The sequence below is a fragment of the Apteryx mantelli genome, chromosome 2 (assembly GCF_036417845.1).
Source record: "Apteryx mantelli isolate bAptMan1 chromosome 2, bAptMan1.hap1, whole genome shotgun sequence".
Lineage (NCBI taxonomy): Eukaryota > Metazoa > Chordata > Aves > Apterygiformes > Apterygidae > Apteryx > Apteryx mantelli.
Window position 1 is genome coordinate 5,985,124 of NC_089979.1, and position 19,053 is coordinate 6,004,176.

At 42.6% G+C, this 19,053-nt stretch overlaps 1 protein-coding gene across 1 annotated transcript in view; it reads left to right on the forward strand.

Annotated features, from left to right (window-relative positions):
• The window catches only part of COL22A1 (collagen type XXII alpha 1 chain), a 212,210-nt gene that overhangs the window by 75,864 nt on the left and 117,293 nt on the right, over positions 1-19,053 (forward strand). The window contains exons 6-11 of the mRNA XM_067292265.1: positions 2,058-2,333; positions 3,425-3,505; positions 4,103-4,216; positions 4,797-4,841; positions 10,317-10,370; positions 11,149-11,184. Coding sequence (XP_067148366.1) covers positions 2,058-2,333; positions 3,425-3,505; positions 4,103-4,216; positions 4,797-4,841; positions 10,317-10,370; positions 11,149-11,184 — 606 coding nt within the window. The remainder of the gene's footprint in view (positions 1-2,057; positions 2,334-3,424; positions 3,506-4,102; positions 4,217-4,796; positions 4,842-10,316; positions 10,371-11,148; positions 11,185-19,053) is intronic.

Below are 19,053 nucleotides of genomic sequence, written 5' to 3' on the forward strand. Positions count from 1 at the left end.
CAACATCAGTTACAACTATTATAACTCTGAGAGTCCTGTGTGTTGCAGAATATGATCCAATAATATTTGTAAAGTACCCTCAGGTTTTCAGAAGCAAATACCATGGCAGTGCAATAAAGGTCTGTCTGTTCCTATATAGTATTGTTCACAGCATGCTATAGTTTAAGGGTGTGTGTGTGTGTTTGGAGAGCAGGGTGGTTTAGTCTGACTGCATGTTTTGCTGCCTAGTACAGACGTGGTGCTTACAGCATTACCGTGACTCTAAACCGGGCTGTCAGCACGAGCTGACTTAGTCATGTTATGCAGTATTGCTGCTTTGGGACAGATACTCCAAAGGACTCTGGGACTCACAGCATGAAAGATGGGTGCAGTATGAGAACTTGGCTAACTGAATCTCAGACAATGGTAAAAGGCTAATCTGAAAAATATTTTGATAAATTATCAGATGCACTTTCCTAAAAGAAATATAATTTATTGTGCTACATGCATTCCTAATCCTGCACAGTAAGAATATATAAATCACTAATTTTTTCATGGAGACAGCTGAATACTTGAACCCCTTAGATGTGGAGAGAAAAAAAGCACTCAAGATTCTCAGTAATATTTTCAAAAGTGCCTTAAATTCTTGTGTCAGAAGTATCCTAGAGCCTCATGAGCCTTTTTTCATTTAAAATCAGTAGCACTTTGGCCGTTACCTGTCTGCAGACCTGCCTGGCCTGCAGACTGAAGAGACTTCTGAGCTAACGCTAATCTGAGCTGGCGTTTCCAGACAGCGCAGTGCTCTGCTGCATGTAGATGCTGGGTCAGATCTGGAGGCAGCCTACCCCAGGCTAGTTATGTCAGACCCAGCTCTGCGCCGATGTGGCCAGACCTCTCCCAGCTCTGCAGCTAGCTGATGCACCATTTCTTGTGCAGTCTCTGCTCTGTGCTCCATTTCCTGCTGCTGCGTTACTTTGGTGAAAGAGGAAATCAATTTGTAAATGAACTAAGGGGTAACGTCTTCAAAAGCCAATTTCTGCCTGCTGCATAGCTTGCGACACTGGGGGTAGGCAGCAAGATGTTGTTAGGAATGGCTTGTAGGTGAAGAGAGATAGAGACAGGTAGAGGGAGAGAGAGAGAGGCAGAGGTATGAATTCTGCAGTGACAAAGTAGCGTGATGGTATTTAATACAAGATTAAAAAGGACTTTTTTTCACTGTCTTATGAAAATATTTTATTTGAGAGTGGCCACTTAGGACTTCATTTCTCATGAGTTATGCTTGATTATTGTAGTCAGAAAGAAAGACAGTCGAGGCCATATTAATCCTTCTAGCTTTTCTGTAGCCCTAAGCCTTGTGTCTTCTATTTCTAATTAACCAATTTAGACCAGGGACAGTTCTTTGGCACTGATGGTAAGTGGCACGCCTGTCTGTGTCCACACAGCCCTAGGTCTCTTCTGGGCCTAAAGCATAATTATTATTGTGTGTTTCAGTTTTCAGTTCAAAGCATCTGCAATAATGTGTGAGCAATGTTACAGCCCAGCAGAATGTTTTCATACCAAAAAATGAGGGATGTGTGCATGCCCTAGGGGATGGGTAAGGACTTGTGAGGGTCACTAAAGAGCACAGAGCCTGCTGGGAAGTGGTGAAGAGCTGCACAGGCTAGAGGGATCCAAGGCAGGTTCAGCTTTGTCTGTTCTGCCTTTTGGGAGAGGGCCCTGGTATGTGCTACCACCCAACCACGCTCAAGCACTGCCTGGGAGGCATCAAGGTGGTGTGCGCTGAAACCATGCCATTGTGTGTGCTCCCAAGGGAAGACTTTGGATGGTCATGAATCTGTGCCTGAGTGCATGCCCTGCCTCATCTTGTTTACTGGAACAGGTATAGGCTGCCAGTCTGACTTCATATATCACGGGAAAGTGTGTCCTCTGCTGTTTGCCAGGACATCTCCTTACCATGTCCTATACCATCCCCAACTTGGGGGTATCACCTGGGGAATCAGTTGAGACTGAAGGCAGGCAGTAGGAAGGATGATGAGGCTGTGCACTTTACTAGTCAAGTCATTTCTGTCTGTTCACAGGTCTCGATCCGGCTGGACGGAGAGAACAAGGCAGTGGAGTACAATGCCATAGGGCTCACCAAGGACGCTGTGAGAGTGGTCTTTCGAAGTGCTCGAGTCAGTGATCTTTTTGACCGCAGCTGGCATAAAATCGCCCTCAGCATTCAGTCAGAGACTGTTGCCCTTTACATAGACTGCAGACTGGTGCAGACACTGCCTATTGAAGACAGAGAAAATATCGACATTCAAGGAAAGACTGTGATTGGCAAACGCTTGTATGATAGCGTCCCCATTGACGTAAGTGCTGTGTGTGCTGACTAGAGCTGGGGTAACGTTCAGCACTGGGCTTGCAGCATCTGAATGTTTTTTTTTTTAAGTGTGATATTATAATTGCCCCTTTTCTTAGGCAGCATCACCTACTGAAATGTTACACACATTATGTAGCTAAGAGACTGACATCTCATCATATACAAGACTTACTGTCATTTTATATGAGAGTGTTGATATCTCCGTAATAGGGGTTAAAAATGAGAAATCCCTTTCATCTTTCTGATCTTTTTGTGTAGTTCCAGAATGTGTCATAGTTAAAGCCAGAGACAGTCATCCACAAATACCATCGAACTGAGTACTGAATTACACATGTAAAGGTCTTTTCCTGTCTGATCTTGACACTGTGAAGGTTTTCACATGTGGTAGTGACAGATGGGAAAAAAGAAACCTTGTTACCTCAGAAGAGTCATGTTATAGTCTCAGTTCCTCAGAAAATATACCTGATATTAAATGACTCCTGCTCCAGTTGATCTTAACCTGAAAGCTGAGACCTGCACGTTGGACCTGGATTGTCTGGTAGCAGTGTTAACCTGATATAACTATACAGAAGTTATAAAATGCATGACTATGTGGTGTTTTGAGACTTGCGTAATGTTTATTAGCTGCACAAAATAGATGGAACGTTCATATTAAAGGTGGTAATAGCATTTCTCACACAGGGGTAAATGGTCACAGGGCACAACAGGAGAAGAACAAACCTTAGGCCTCGATGAAATTTTAGAAAGAATGTAGGTGGGCAGAATATATCTTCTCAGACAGGAATTTGGCTAGGACATAGAGGTTAGCATTCTTCCTTATTTATATGAAAAGCTGCATCAGAATTTTAATAGGCATGTTCAGGATCTCATTAGCTCAGCACTCTTGGAGCATGCTGAGATATTGGTCCATTACTGATATAGAGAAATAGATATTGACTACAGGATCCACAGAATCACTATGAATCTACCCCCATCTGGCTTTTATTTATTTTCCTCTGCACTGTTTGTAGCCAAACAAAAGGAGATGCAGTCTTTAATAATTCACTGTCTCTAAGACTATTTTCTCACTTTGTCTTCTAGTTTGATCTTCAGCGGATGGTTATTTACTGTGATTCTCGACATGCTGAGCTGGAAACCTGCTGTGACATTCCCTCTGGACCAGTAAGCTTCTTCTTGTTATTAATTCATTTTCACATGAACACTCTTTATTGAAATATATTACACAAATCAGGGGATATGACAATGTGGGTTTGTCATTTTTATGATGGTGAATGAATCCTAAGTATACAATTGGTAATGCAGCAGTGCCAGAAGATGACCACACTGAAGAGATGAGTATGAGGAATTAGAAATTTCCAAGCCCTTTTTCCTTGTCAAGCTGTCAGGGGAAACAAACCCTGAAGTGTTGATAGAACAACAGAAATTCAGCATGAAGTACTCAGCGTGTTTCCCACTGTTTTATTTGGGAAGAACTAAAACAGTACCAGTTGCTGCTTAGTTTCCTATGCTCTCAGTAGACACTTCCACCCTCCTTTCTTTCCTTTCCCCTAGCTCCTGGTTTAAAAGATTCATTGCTCACTTTGCTGTCTTTTTCCCTATTGTTTGAATGAATGGCTTTTGTTGAATTTCATTCCTCAGCGCAACGTTTAGCTGTGCGTTATCCAGTAAAGCCAATGTGGTTTCCCTAAAGCGGGTAAAAGAAAAAGCTAGGCTTCTAGCACTGAAGGCTTCATAATGACCTTGACTGTTTGGGTGTAGTGCCAGGTCACAGTCCTGACAGAAGCACCATCCCTCGAAGTGAAGCCCACTGTTGGCAATGAACAAGTTGGCCACCTCAAGACTGTCAATTGCTCCTGTCCGGCTGGAGAAAAGGTGAGAGTTGAGATGAATGTATTTTCCTTGAGGACTGCTGAATGAGATGGAAAGAGAGGTATGATGCCACATGAGTGAGTTATAAGAAGGGCTGTTTTTGTTTGTGAAGCATTTTAAGACCTATTAGTGTAAAGCAATCTATAGTTAGAGGCAGGCATTGTGTTATTCACAGGTGGCATGTCTCTGGAGGAAATGGCAGTCTTCCCAGGTGTTTTCTTTTTGCCTAATTCAGTGCTTTTTGCCATGCTGATAGTCCTGGCAGCAACCTTGAAAATGGAGTGGTTAGTTTTACCCACCCCAGGTGTGTGCATCCTTCTTAGAATAAGTAGGAGGAGATTCTGGAGGTAGATATAGCCACATCTCATGGCTTTTAAAAACAATGGGCTTGCTTATATTGTTTGTGACTGGGACTTCTGAAAAAGCCAGCTTTGCTGTCATTGTTCTTGAGAACATGTCTTTTATTAATCTGCTGTCTACTGAGATTAGAAAAACTTTCTGTTGTCAGTGGCTGTGAGATTGGGCTACTTGCTTTGTTATATGATGAGAACACCAGTTTGACTAATCGTGTTTTTTTCTTTAGGGTGAGAGAGGCCATGTTGGTCCTGAAGGTCCTAGAGGTCAAAAGGTCAGTAGTATGTGCTAGTTGATCTGTTTAATAACAAAAATAAGAGTTTGGGGTACTGAGTAAGCTGAAGAGTTTGAGAAAATGACTGAATTCAGCATATGACTGAATTCAGATAGTTTTGGATGACCCTGAAAGAGTGCAGGGGATTTTGTCCCACTTGTATTTTTTTCTCTAGGTTCACATTTGAATTTCACTATTGCAACTTTATATCACTTTTAGAATAAGTGTGTTCTGAAACTTTTTCCTGTGAACTTCTAAACTGGCTTTTTTGCAAGCTAGCTTTATTTGCTAGGTCAGGCACAGCTTTCATGATAAGACACCTAGAAACCCATGTGCTGCTTTTGTACTGTGCCTTGCTCAGCAGTACTAGTTAGCTGTAGGTCAGCTAGCAGCCTTCCAGTCACTTTGTACAAAACTTACTGAGACTAGGGTAGAGAACTAGTCATAGTGTGTTAGCCTGAGCAAGGCTGTTTGTCACGAGTTGATGTTATGGCTGCTCTCCTCTGATGTTTCTTCCTAGATAACAGGGCAGGAGAGTGGCTGTGATGTCTGCCTCAAACTTCAGTTTCTATATTATCAATGCATATTTTGTAAGCATCTTGACATGCACATGCATGCATTTAACACACACACGTTTCCCTTCTGTGCTTGGTTACAATTAGAGCTGTGGGAACAACTGACTTGGAGAAGAGCAGCAGTACTGGAAGAAAAATGAGATTCACAGCATTGCTGGAGGGGTGAAAGCTGGTGATTTCAGTGCTTTCCAGTTTCACCAGTTGCGTGATAAAAGAATGCTGGGGAACAATCTTAGTTTAGAATTGTTTCCATCTGAAACACTTCTGCAAATCCAGTCGAGGTTCATCAATCACTACATTTATATTTGTTTGGTGAATAAAGTAATTGCACTTGCCTCCTCCCCCCCTCCCCCCCCCCCCCCCAAAAAAAAAAAAATCATGAAACACAGCAGGAGGAGAGACAAGAAGTCTCTGGGTCTTGGAAGGTCAAACACCATCAGCACTGGCTTTTTTGACAAAGCTTGCTCTATCTGTAGAGAGAAGTCTGGGATTATGAGAAGATGTGTTCTGGGGTATGATTTTTTTCTTTTTTGCTAGCAGCAATGAACATGAGCCCATTAACACTGAGATATGCTTGCCTGAAACTGCAGAAAGCATTTCTTTATGCTTCCATGTGTATATAAATAGCAACTTCCTATTTTATTCTGTGACAGTTTAAGTAATGAGGGGCTATTTTGAAGAATGTCAGAACCGTGAGAGATTGTTGTGAGGAGGCTGCAGAAGGATGATGATGATGATTATAATAAAAGCACTATGCAGCGGCTTCCGTTGCCTTTCACTGATGTGACAAGGTCTGTGCACTGGCGAGGGTGTCTGTATAGCATAACATGGCATAGTGCTGAGCACATTAGTGGAATATGTAATGATGTATCTCCAAGCACAGAATTAAGACCTAATCACAATGTACAGTCCAGCCCTGTGGCTACATGGACAGCTATGTGGGTTCTGGTTCCTGAGCGCCTTAGGCAGCTTAAATGACAGATCTCGATGCTAGTGGCTGTCCAACCCTGCAGATGGATGACTGAATGGCTCTGCAGATCTGTGGGCGACTTTTCCCTGGCTTTAGTTGTCCACAACTTCTATAAAGCCAATGCAGGACTGTGTCCCGGTCTCTGAGAGCTGGGGAGGATGCAGTTTAAATCCAGGCTCTGACAATGATTTGGTACAAACAGCTGATGATTTGAGACAAACAGCTTCTCTATCTGCTAAATAAGGCAAATAATAGATTTGGTTCCTGACTAGCAAAGATGCTGTGATTAAGTAATATATAAAACCCTTGATAGCAGTTCTCACATAGCTATTGCTGATAGTCATGGCCCTACTCCACATGCAGGGACTAATATCTTGTCCTTCTTCCCTATTCTTGAAGCATTATTGAGCTACCCAGACTGAAATGCTGGCCATGGGGAGGAAAGCGGAAGCTGTTTGCAACTCCCCACTATTAGCAGCTGGTACTTTATTACAGAAAGACTATGTCCCCACAAAAATGAGACTGGCTTCTACATGATGGGGTTTTAAATATTAGTAACATGTTTTAGGATTATTCATCCTGTCTCCTCATTTCTAAGGTTCAAGGGTTGTATTTTAAGTCTTGTGTGTAATGAGGAGGGTTGTCAAACTTTTTTAAAGTTAAACAAAATATTAAGGGTTTTCACTTGTTGCATGAATCTGAGAGCTGGGCCTTCAATAAACACTCAAAATAAGTTATAAGTTGTCGACTAAACTCATGAGGTTTGATTAAAATATGCTAGGAAGTGAGTGTGACATAAGAAGAGACTCAAGCATTAGCTGACTAGGCAGAGAGGTGGGAGTAAATTAATGAGTAAGGAAAGAAATTATCAGAAAAAGGTAGAAACTGAGTGACTTCAAGACTCTGAGTCAGAAGTCATGCTTTTTGCTATAGACATTGTCACTACTAAGCATATCTTATTTAGGGTGAATTGCAAACTTGAAGTCTACTCCTAAATAATTGGGACCCAAGGGATGTTTGGGTAGGCTGTAGGCACATGAGCATTACCCAAGAATATTTTACAGGCTGATACTGAGAAATACCCTGTAAGGGGCTATATGGCCCTCTCAGAAACTAGGAAAGCAGCTGGTTCAGCTGTATTAGAAAAACAGCATGCAGCTGGTGAGAGTCATCAGAGAAATGAGTCCCACCAGAAGATACAAACAGGGACACAGGTCAACTAGGGGGAAAAAAAAAAACCTCTGGAGATACTGATAAAGGAAGGAGGACTATGAAGCTCCTTCTCTAGTCCAAGAAAGGTGGTTTCTCCCTGCCCCCCCTAGACTAGCAGTAGCTGGTGACTCACTCATTCCTTGCTCAAGTGAGGAATAATGCCTACTTGTTTTTTTCCACCTTAAAAAAAAAAAAAAAAAATCAGTTGTAAGCTCGGTAAGTGACTGTAGCAGTCATCTATATTTTTCTGGGGTTGAAGACAGAGAGACTAGCCAACAAGATCTGGTATCCAGAGCTCCAATAACATATCTCTTCTTCTGGAGAGGGGAAGTTTGGACAAGCTCTTCCTATGGTAGTGTCTGACTTGTGAAAATATTTCAAGCGTATATACAGCGTGGGAAGTTAACAAGTTTCTGTTCCTCTCTAAGTCTCAAAACCCAGGGCAAAATAGAAGCTCTTGCAGTTATTAGAGAGAAAAATCCCCCGGAGGTGAACCCCTCTGCCTCAATCATCCATGCTGCCAAACTGAGGGTGATATATTGTGACACAGCATATACATTTTGGAAGGAGATGCAGTAAAGGAAGCTACTGGGGAAGAGTGAAGCAGGAAATAGCTTGGGAAGAATTGGCAAATACACCTGAAGCCAGGTCCTATTGATAAATATTGGATGCTAACAACTTAGCAGTCCGGTCTAATTTATTTTCCTTCAATGTACATCATGCTTGCTGTGTTGTTCAGAGGCAGGCACGCTAGTTGGTTGGGCTTTGGACAGAGAGTTGGCAAGCTTCTGCTCTGCTCCAGCACTGCTATCAATTTGTGCTCTGAGTTTAGGAAAAATTGCTTCTCTGAGAAATTGCTTCCCATCCAAATCATAGAAATGATCTTGCTTACCTGCCTTTGGGAAGTTTGTGAAGGCCAGTGTGTTAGACATGCTCTAGTGGGATGCATTTATTTTTCTCTTCAAAATTAGAAAGGAGTTTTGCCTCATCTTAAGGGATCTAAAAGAGACGGCTGTATAAAACCTTCTATGAACTTTGCCACAGCCTACTAGAATTGACTGTGACATTAGTTCTGCATACATGTCACTTGCTCTGTGAGGGTTTTTCCCTTTGGCAAAAATGCTAAAGGTTAAGCAAAGAAACCTTCATCTTGCCTGTGATTTTTAAAGTCTGTCTTCATTGGGGGAAAAAAAAAAGCATGATCCTGACAAAAGGTTGAGAGTCTGGCACAGCTAAGTACATTTTATGGGCATATATCTGGACAAATTGAGTTTAGCCATAAAATTAAATCCTATTGCAGTCCATGTGGGGGAGATCTGGGGAGTGCAGGGGTCGTTGAATGTAGTGCTGCTGTGGTGCCTTAGGAGTCCTGCTCCAGGTCTGGGACTCTTGCAGCTGGATATTGTGTCCACACTGAACAAAAAGTTCTAGGTCCAGAGCACTTAGTCACTATGAACAGAAGACACTAGGAGGTAAGCCAGGAGAGGAAAGTACAAAGAACAGTGCCATAGTATTTGTTAGTGATGGATGGGGAGCTCAGCACAGTCTGCTTCTGGTCTATTCCTTTTGTGTTAGGACTGGGAAGGAGCGAGGTAGGGGGACGCAGGTAGAGCGCTCTGTCCCCCGGCAGCTCCTGGTGCTCTAGAAATCCAAGTATCTGCTGGCAATGCTGAGGAGAGCCTTAAATTGCTTTTAGTTGTGGATATATCCTCAGCTCGCCCCTCTTCCAGTATTGCAACTGTGGACTGGTATGTGAAAATGGTTTGTAAGTGTTTTTTTGTATTTGCCATTTTGGGCGTGACTTGTAGCTCTGTAGCTGATAGGTATTTATCAAATAGTCCATCCTCCTTGGCTCTCTATCCCTTTCGCCCCTGCCCCACAAACTATTCTTTTTTCCTAGGAAACGAGTGAGGAAAAAGTTTTGGCTGGGTTTTGTTTAACCATTTTTCTCTTTTCCTCCCTATGTATTTACTTCTCCAATTTTCATTCCTCTCCTCATAATTATTTATATATTTTTCAGTTGTGTTTTCCCCATGTTCTCATCTCTCTTTTCCATTTAAACAAGTAGGGAGAGCGACTGTGTGTTGCACATTTGTGTTAGAAGAGGGAGGAGTCATCCAGTCATGAAAACCTAGCATGAATGAAAAGAAAATCTTTTTTGAAACTGGAAGCATAGAAGTAACTCTTAAATCTTGAGAAGGTTTACAGATTTATTTTTTCCATATTTTAGGTTTGCACTCTCCAGGTCTTATGCAAACCACTTTCCAATGCAGGTAGTCCTTTCTGGCTTCATAGAAAATAAGACCTTTTGAAGTACCCCAAAAGGGAGAGCTCTTTGCCTTGTCAGTGCACAATGAGGGATCCTAGCAGTATTTTAAAACAAAACAAAAAATATAACATCAAATTTAAAAACTTGGACATTAAAGTCAGTATAAATGCGGTGGCATCCACCCTGTCCTGGTAGGAGCTGGAATCTTGTTGACAGAGACTGGTGGGAACAGAAATGTCCGTGATCTCAGCCAAAGCCTTGTTGCACCACTTTACAAAGAAAACAAGTCAACCACAAGCTAATAACAAAATACAAAGACTGATGTGGAACAGCTCTCAAGTGAGGCCAAGGGGGAGGGCTAAGAGGAAATCTTACCTGTTATCTTCATGCCTGTCAAAAGAGGAGTGAGTTATCTCTGTGGTTATCAACATCCTTTCTTCTTTTTCAAGGGAGAAAGTGGCAGCCAAGGACTTCCTGGGCTCCGAGGAGAAAAAGGAGAGTCAGTAAGTAAGAAAAGAGTTGGAAAACTGGGTAGCTGTATTTTTCCCCATACACTGAGCCTTTTCTCACCATGCCATATGCTTTGTTGAATATGCTCCCTTTACTGGGCCTTTATCCCAGGGAGAAGTTGATCTTTCTAGTGCCCAACAGCGTTTCTTGGAGAGGGAGAAATGGATGGGTTCATCCCTGAATTCAGCTGATAACTGGCTTAGTATTGGCCTTTTAATTAAATTATGTGACTTGGGTGTGCTCTGTTTTAGCACAGCTGCTCATTGAACGGGGGCAGTACAAAGCAGTTGCACCCAAAGAAGGTGTAAGTCTGTCTCAATTCTTTTACATTCAGATGAGTGAGATCCAGCTTTCCCCAGTTGCAATTAATGCAAATGCCAGACTGGGTTTTTAGGCAAGAACATCTTTAACCCTGTTTAAAATTCAATCTAATTAGAGTTGTTGGCATCTTCAATTTTGGAAACATAATATTAGACTCCATCCAGAATGGAGAACAAGACATTTTTCTGGGGCTGGAGTGGGAGAATTGGGGATGAGTTCTCTGTTTTAATTCATCACTGATTTATTATCAAGAAATTATGGCCAAGGAATGTTACTTAACCTAAATTAGCTGTCCCGTAACTTGATATATATATGTATATATATAAATATATATGTGAGGTGTGTGTATATATACACATACATATATTTCAAAAATATATATATATATATTTATAGCAGTTTGACATCCTTGATATCAAATGTACCTTTTTCCCCCTCCTTTCTTTCTAGGGCAGAGCCTATGGTAGGGGAGAAAAAGGAGAAAAGGTAAGATCTAATCCTTCATTGGGCTAAATAAACTACAGATGCTTCATGTTGTTTTGCTTAGCTCAGAGGTTACTTTTGGAGTCCGCAGAATGCAGATGTGATACAGTTGGATTTTTGTGGATACAGTGATACAGTTGGATCTTTTATACCTCTTTAAGCTTCTTTACACAGGAGGAAAAAAAAATTGAGTGTTCTTTGCATTCCGTTTGTGTATTGGACATGTGAAACTCTACCAAATTGAAATCTTTTGCTTTGTATAAGTGGCAGTGATTTCATGGAGGATAATGAAATAAAGGAACTGTCTTGGAATGGATGAAAAACAAAGGGAACATATGAGTTTGAGTTTATTGAATTTTCAACAGGATTAAATTGGAGTCCTGAAGAGATTGCTATAACGTTTCATTTCATTGAATATTTTCATTAGTAACCTAAAGGAGGAAAGGCAGAGTATTTTCTTACTGCAAATACTAAGCAGGACAGAGAAATTAGGCTTGGAGGTTAAAATTAAGGATACAGAGTAATGCCGTTGAAAACTGCTTGGTCATCTATCTTGGAAAAATACATTCAATAGGAAACAAAACATCACTGGACTAATTTATATTAAAATAAATGTAGGTTTCCAGGCAATTATGGCTGCAAACTTGAACAAAATGCATCTGCAGATCTAGACTGCAGAAAAGAAGTAGCAGTTTCCCTCTGTAGCTCTGTATCACAACCAGTTGTGGATATTTTATTTATTGCCAAAATGAAATTTCAAGTTGCAGAGAAGAATAATAGAAAAAGATTGACAGGTTCTAAGCTGGATAGATTAAGAAATAAGGCATGGGTCATACTGAAAATGGGATTAAGAATCTGTGGAGCAGGGTGGTCTGTGACTACCCAGTTGCTCAGGAGATTTAAAATAATATTGTATTGTGGTCTGAAAGGAAGAACCCTGCACTAACAAGACCATGACATTTATGGCCATTGCATCTTCTCATTTGTTTTTTCTGTGATTAGGATATATTGATTGTATATGGTGGTGCATCATGTGAAATTACATTCTAAATGAGGGTTGCTTGTGGCAGAAAATATTAGTGAGCCAAGCCATAGACGTGGGAGCTGTAAAGAACACATTTCAGCATCCATCTTCCTGCAGTCCTCCTACTGACAGCCAGTATTTAGCCTCTGAGACTCAGAATTCAGCCTTTGGAAACCAGCTCATGTTTGGCAGGTGGTGAGAGTCAGCAGTCTGATGGGAAACATCACATTTACAATAGAGCTGTGCTGCAGCTGAAGTGTGTTCTTGTTTTCTTACATTTTGGTCTCTGCAGAAAAGCAGCAGAAAGCATCATTCTACCTATATTAATGCCTTGCCTAGAAAAATAAATTTGGACTTGGGCGGAGGCGGGGAAACCCCAAACCTGCAGATGCAATATATCTGTGCTGGACTTCTCTGATTAGGACAGCCGAACAACATTGCTGACTGCCGCAAGCAAATGCGTAGGTGTAGAGATCCATGAGATTATGGCCAGCTTGTTTTGTTTGTTTGGTACTCCTGCCAGCTGAGGCAGCATGCGCCTGTGTTCATCGGTGGAGGACACCATGCGGAGGTCACATTAGTACCCAGTGTGTGTCCCGCGTGTCTGCCCAATGGTTGCGTTTCAGTGCCATTGCTGATGGACGGTAGAGATATACCTGCTGTGCATAGCTGGCTTGATTAAAATAGGAGCCTGGGGATATATGTATGTGTGATTGCATGTATAATTTTTCCTGGACTCGGAAGGTCACCTTTAAGGTCAGCCTTCAGCAGCAGAAGGGGGTATGTGTCTACATACCGCAGTGAAGGACTGTGCATGTGTGGGGGACCAGTGCTGCAGGAGGTGTGCAGATGATGGAGTAGCTGTTGCATGCAGGTGTGGAGGACTGTCTGCCTCTTTTTGTCAGAGGTGCATATGAGAGGGTGGTAGTGAGAATTTCGGGGAACTGGGATGCAGGTGCTTGTGATACTAGCTGCAGTCTGTACTTCTGAGAAAAAAGGAGGAGAGACTATGAAAGAGGAGAAAAGAGGAGGAGAGACTATCCTTTTCAGACAGGAGGACGCGATGCTCCTGGAAGGAGAGGAGTCGTGCGGTTCCTGTTTGTTTGCCTTCTGCACTGTAATGGCTGCGTGAGCATCAATTCTTATTTTCCCTCTTGCTGTGACAGCTTTGTTTCCTGGATTTTTATGGTTATGGGCCAGTGGTAGGAAACCAGGTCAGAGATGCTGGGCTTCAGACAGCCCCAATCTTTGCATGACATTTGCTGTGTGTTTGCTGTGGACTTCTTTATAAGGACAAGGCTCATGTCCTAAGTACTGATGGAAGGTTACCTTGCAATTGAAAAGACTGAGATGGTGAAATTAAAATCATCCCCTTATTACAGTATTATTTTCCAGCTGTGCTAGTGCCAAACACCTGCCAAGTCATGCTTTTGCCAAGTATTGTGTGGGGGCACTTATGTGAGGTCTGAGACATTTGTTAGAGGGCAAATCCTGTGCCTTTCCGGGAGGACAGTGGAGTCACTGGCCTTGCTTCTCCAGGCCATTACCTCAGTTGTATGTCTATGTTAAAGCCAAAACGATGCTTGTACTGATATGCATAACATGCCAAGCACATCATTAGTGGTAAACCAAAAGATAATAGCAGCTGTGTCTAAAAACCTAATTCATGTTGACTTGAGGACTTGTGTAATTTTTGAAAACCAGGAAAATCACTGTGATGGCTCAAGCGACAGCCTAGGCTTGTTCTGTGATGCCTAAATATCTCAGTCTAATGAAGGATGCTTGTTATGTGCAGAAATGTGCATGTGCAGACCAAGGAAGTACACAGAGATAAACACAGACAGTAACATAGCACATCTTCAGGTGCTCATGTAAACTGCTCACAGGTGGGTTTCCTTTTTTAGATCTGATTCAGTTGCCACTGCTTTGTTTTGTATCTTAGACTTCAGCTGTTGACAGTCATCTTTCAACTCTTGATGTCTAGTGCTAATCCCTGTGGCATTAGACACAGGCTATTATATTTCTTCTCATAAATTTGCACCTATCTATTGTGTGCTCACTTACTTGTTTTAAACATACCTGTGTTACCAAACTGCTGATTTATGTGGGTAAATGTCCAAAGCTGTAACACAATCACTATGAGGCAATGCTTGGCTTTATTCCATAGGTTATTTGAACAGATCTTTGCTAAACCAGATGGACCCTTCCTGTAAGGGTTATGGCACAAATCTTCAAATCTTTATTGCTCCAAGAGGAGTAGATGCAGGAGATGAGTGATGAGGGCAGAAAGAACAGCTGTAGAGCATTTTTGAGGATGACTCAAGCAAGACAAGGTTTCGGTGACTGTTGATCAAAGTCCAGGAAATCATGTTTGACAGGGGAGGTTCTGTACAGTATGATGTCTGCACTCCTGGGGCACAGCCATCCACATCACAAGCTAGCCTGCCCTTTTGATGCTCCTGTACAGACTTTACCTTAGAAGCTTTTAAAAATTTATGCGCTTGTCTTGCAAGGAGCTGAGCATTACCTCAGTGGTGCTGAGCCACCCTTCTTGCATTGTAAAGGCCAAGGGTAATGAGAAGGCTCTGCAGGTGAAAACATGCCTGGTAAAATGGCAACTGGAGGACTTTGGAGGGGATATGATAGGAATCTGTAAGACTTGTGGCATGGAGATATCAATAGCTAACTATTTTTCACTGTTTCTTCCATTGCAAGATTTAAGTGAAAGCATGGAACTAGCTGATGCCAAGCTTAAAATGAACAAAATGAAATTGCTCTTCACACAATATGTATTCAAACTGCTCTTTACATTATGTTCTGGTGGTTAAAAGTTTGTGTGTTAAAGTACATACAAATTGAAGAAGACCTGTCAAGTGCTATTCAGTACAAAGACATTATCTCTGCTTGAAGACATCAGTGAGTCACTTCAAGAAGTCACTGGAGAAGTCACATCGTGTGCTTGCCCTGTTCTATATGCTGTTGCAGACAGGATGCAGGCTAGCTGTGCCTTTGGTATGACTGCTGGTAGCAGTTCTTATATTCTTAAATAAATATGATTCTTGGTGCATATTCATCACACTCATTGCAGAGAAGGGGAAAGAAGTTTTGCTGGGGTTTCTTGCCCAAAAGGGAGTGAAATTTATTGTGAGGTATCAATATAAAGTCTGTGTCATATCAGTATGGGGTTGCAGGTTCACTTCTGAAATGGCAAGGGTGTTGCAGATGTTGCCTCCTGTTACGTGTTCTCTTCTGCCTCCTCAGCAGAGATGTGGTAATCATCAGCACAAGTGATAATTCATTCAAGAGTGTCTTGGTCCACCACTGTCTGTAGCTGTTGAAGAGTCTCTGGCTCCCGGTGTGCAGAGAAATGAGATAAGAAATAGTTCGGTTAGTCATGTATAGTCCCGGGGGGGAAAAAGAAAAGCAGAGCGGTCAAAGGCTTGCTACTATGACTTTTTTTTCCCCACAGAAAATGACTCTGTAGGGAGGATAAAACTCCAGCAAGGAGCATCCACATACTCCTGCAGAGACAACGAATAAAGGTTTCATTTTGGCTTACAGTGCCCTACAGGAGTTCCCTCACTAATGTGTTTCCAGGAGTATCTGATCTTTCTCTGTGCTTTGTGTTTCCGTTCATGCGAAGAATCACATATGCAGCAATGAACATGAAAAACAACTTTAGTAGATAAATTCTATATTCTGCTAACAATGTGTTTTCATGGTAATGACTCGCTACAGCAAAAATGCAGGAGCGTTATTATAGGATTTCTGGTGATAATAAAAACTCTGAAGTGGCTTTGCCTATTAGAGATGCAGTGACTGCAAGACCAAGCATAGAAAAGAAAACTAGGCAGATAGCTAAGGCTACGAGCTAAGCTGCAAGAGACTTCAGCTTAAAGCTTGGCTCCGACAGATTTGCTGAACTTGGGCAAGTTAGCTAGTGTTTGTTCCTGTAAAATGAAGACAGAGAACCTCTTTCCTCCCAGGCTTTATATACCTTGTCTGCCAGGTCCTTCAAATGAAGACTTTGCTTCTCCTTCCCTTATTTGTCTTCCAAACTGGAGATATTGCCATTTTTAGGGCCTCTGGAAAAGCTGTGGAAATTTACCCTGTTGGAGGATACAGCCTATTGACACAGGGCCCTGTGCTCTCTCTCTTTGCTTCAGGGCAGCTGAATATAAGAAAGGTCTGACCTGAAAGCCATGCAGCTCCTTTACCCCAGCGCTGTGCTGTCAGCAGGGCTTACCAAATTAGCACGAGTGCAGTGCCTCTGGGTCAGAGCTGGCTCGCTTCCAGTAACTACGAGCACAAACAAGACGAGTGCAAGTCTGCCTACAAAAGGTGCTGCAGACATAGCCGGAGTCTGACGTTGCCTGATAGTTGGAGGGCAGGGGTAGCTTTTGCTTGGGTATTTTGAAAGTGTGTATTTTGGGACCTGTAGGGTTGTGTGTGTTGCTCAGTTGCAGGTGTGGCTCAGTCTGGAAGGTTCATGTCTTCAGTGGCATTTTTAGACCCACAGTCCCATAAAAATTGTGGGGAGTCAGATGCCTGAGTGTCAGAGAGAAACAAGGGCCAGCTGAACCCTAAGGGAAATGGAGCTGAAGGCGAAAACATGCCAGCAGGGCAGGGTCCTCACCAGCCAGGGCTTGTCCCACTGCCCCCAGCGAGGGAGCGGGGCAGGACTGGTGATGGCAGCCAGGTTCAGCTGAGAGTCCAGGTCACCAGACGAGCTCATAGTGATGAAATGAGTCCGAGGCCAAGCTGGGAAGTTGGGCTGGCAAGTCAGGGTCAGGATGAACAAGGTGTGTGGCCAGGCTGCTGCCATGTAGCTCAAGCAAGGGCCGAGGGCAAGAGTCTCAGCTTAAAAGCAGCTTTGATGCAAAGGAGCTGGGGGGACCTTGAATAACCAGCTAAACCTCTAGAAGTGGGGGCATGTGCTCCGGGCACTTGCACAATGCAGAGCCTAGGCTTGTAGAGACTAAGAATTAGCCTTACGCTCACAATATCTGAATAAAACTAGTTATCGCTCCAGGGGCTGACCTGTGTGCTCCTTTCATTGCTAAAACCTGAGCCACAGTACAAGGGAGGTGCTCCAGAGAGGGCACAGGGCTTATGTAGATTGCTGTAGCATTCAGATATTGTCACCAAGTCCATAAGCCCTTGAATGTTGTTGAGCTTACCTAGGGCTGGCCAGTTGAAGGATGACTCTGAAAGACTTAGGAAGCAGTGGAGCAGCAGGATCCTCTGAGCCCTGGGATCCAGGACAGTGGCCAGTGTTTGTTAAGCCGGTAAATATTGACAGTAGCAAGGTAGGAAAAATCATCTCCAGGTTTAGAGATATTATTGAGTTTGGAGTTGAAATAAATAAAATGCCCGGTAATTGGTGTTCCTTGGAGGCAGTGGCTGTGGCAATGTAGCCTCCTCAGGTCTGGGTTCTCACTACTTGGATCTTGTTAGTTTATTACAGGATAAAAAAAACCCATGAGCATGGCTCAAACTGACCTGATAAGAAAAGCTGAAAATTTCAGTATCTGCAGAACTTTATTTTCTGCTGGTATCTTATCCCTTGGGATCCATTCTTAGCTACTGACTTCATCTGGTTAAGGTCATCCAGCACTTAACCTCTCAATCCAACATTTACACATCTGTATTACAGCACTTTATCTGCTTCATAAGGCTGTCAGGCAGCTCTTTTGAGACATTCATATCTGTCATTTCTCTTCTGAATCTTCAGATTAAAGGGTAAGGTATATTAATGTTCGTGTCAGCTTTAGGACTCTCTGAGCACAATCTGAATCCTCTTGTGTATGCAGACAATTTCAGTCTGCACATCTACTATTTTTTGACTCCTCTTGCCTGTAGTTAAAGTACATTCTGCACAGTTAAATAACTGTGGTTTGATGGAGTTCTTATTCTTAACAATAATTAGAGGGTTTTAGATAAATTCTGTGGTTTTCTGCGACCCAGAATAACAGCTGCAGATTGTAATAAACAGCTCAAAGCCAGATCACATACTAATTGTGCATCGTGACAGCTTAATTCTCAGCAGTACAAGAATACTAGTAACTTGTTTTTTCCTTTACATAAACTTAGAAAACATTACTTTTCAGTTTTGGCCTCTGGCTTTCAGGCACATTGCTGGTATGTAATGACATCTACTGGCAACCAGAAGGTTGTGAAATCTCCAGCGCTCGTTTCTTTAGAGGATTTCTGTGCCAAAATCCACTGGCTGTGTATAAAGGAAGCATGTCAGAAAGCTTTGCCATCCCTCTGCTGCTTCTGATAGAAGATTTGGAAAAAAAAAAAACAGATTCTCTTGATTCTGTTATAGATAACTATTGCTTGGATGCAGGATGCTCCTTAGAGCTGTATGGCAATTGACAGGCATGGATTAACTGCCTGTCAGGTGGCAATGAGAAGAGCTTTCTTAGCAGTCTGGAGTGGATCTCGTAGCCTATTGAGTTGCAGACAGCAGAAGTCTTACACGGAGCAGGTTATTACTGCCAGTTTATCAAAGGCATTTTAAGCGTTCCCTGCCCCTCTCCCTACTACACACTTTCACATCTGTCCTTCGTCTCTCTAACTCTTCCTGAGATTGGGCCAAGGGCAGAGGCAGTGTGGTAAGCTCTGGTCCCCTGTTGAAGTTAAGCAGTCAGATCTTCCCCTTCCCATGGTATACACTGCTCATCAGTGGTTGCTGCCTGCCTGACTTGCCTTGCCCATGGCTGAGGATGGCACTAACCACACAGGTGAAGAGACAGGCGAGATGAGTGTGACTGGCAGCATGAGTGTTTCATACTCTTCTTTACTTGCCCAAGCACCACCCAGGACACCTGGAATTTTCCCTT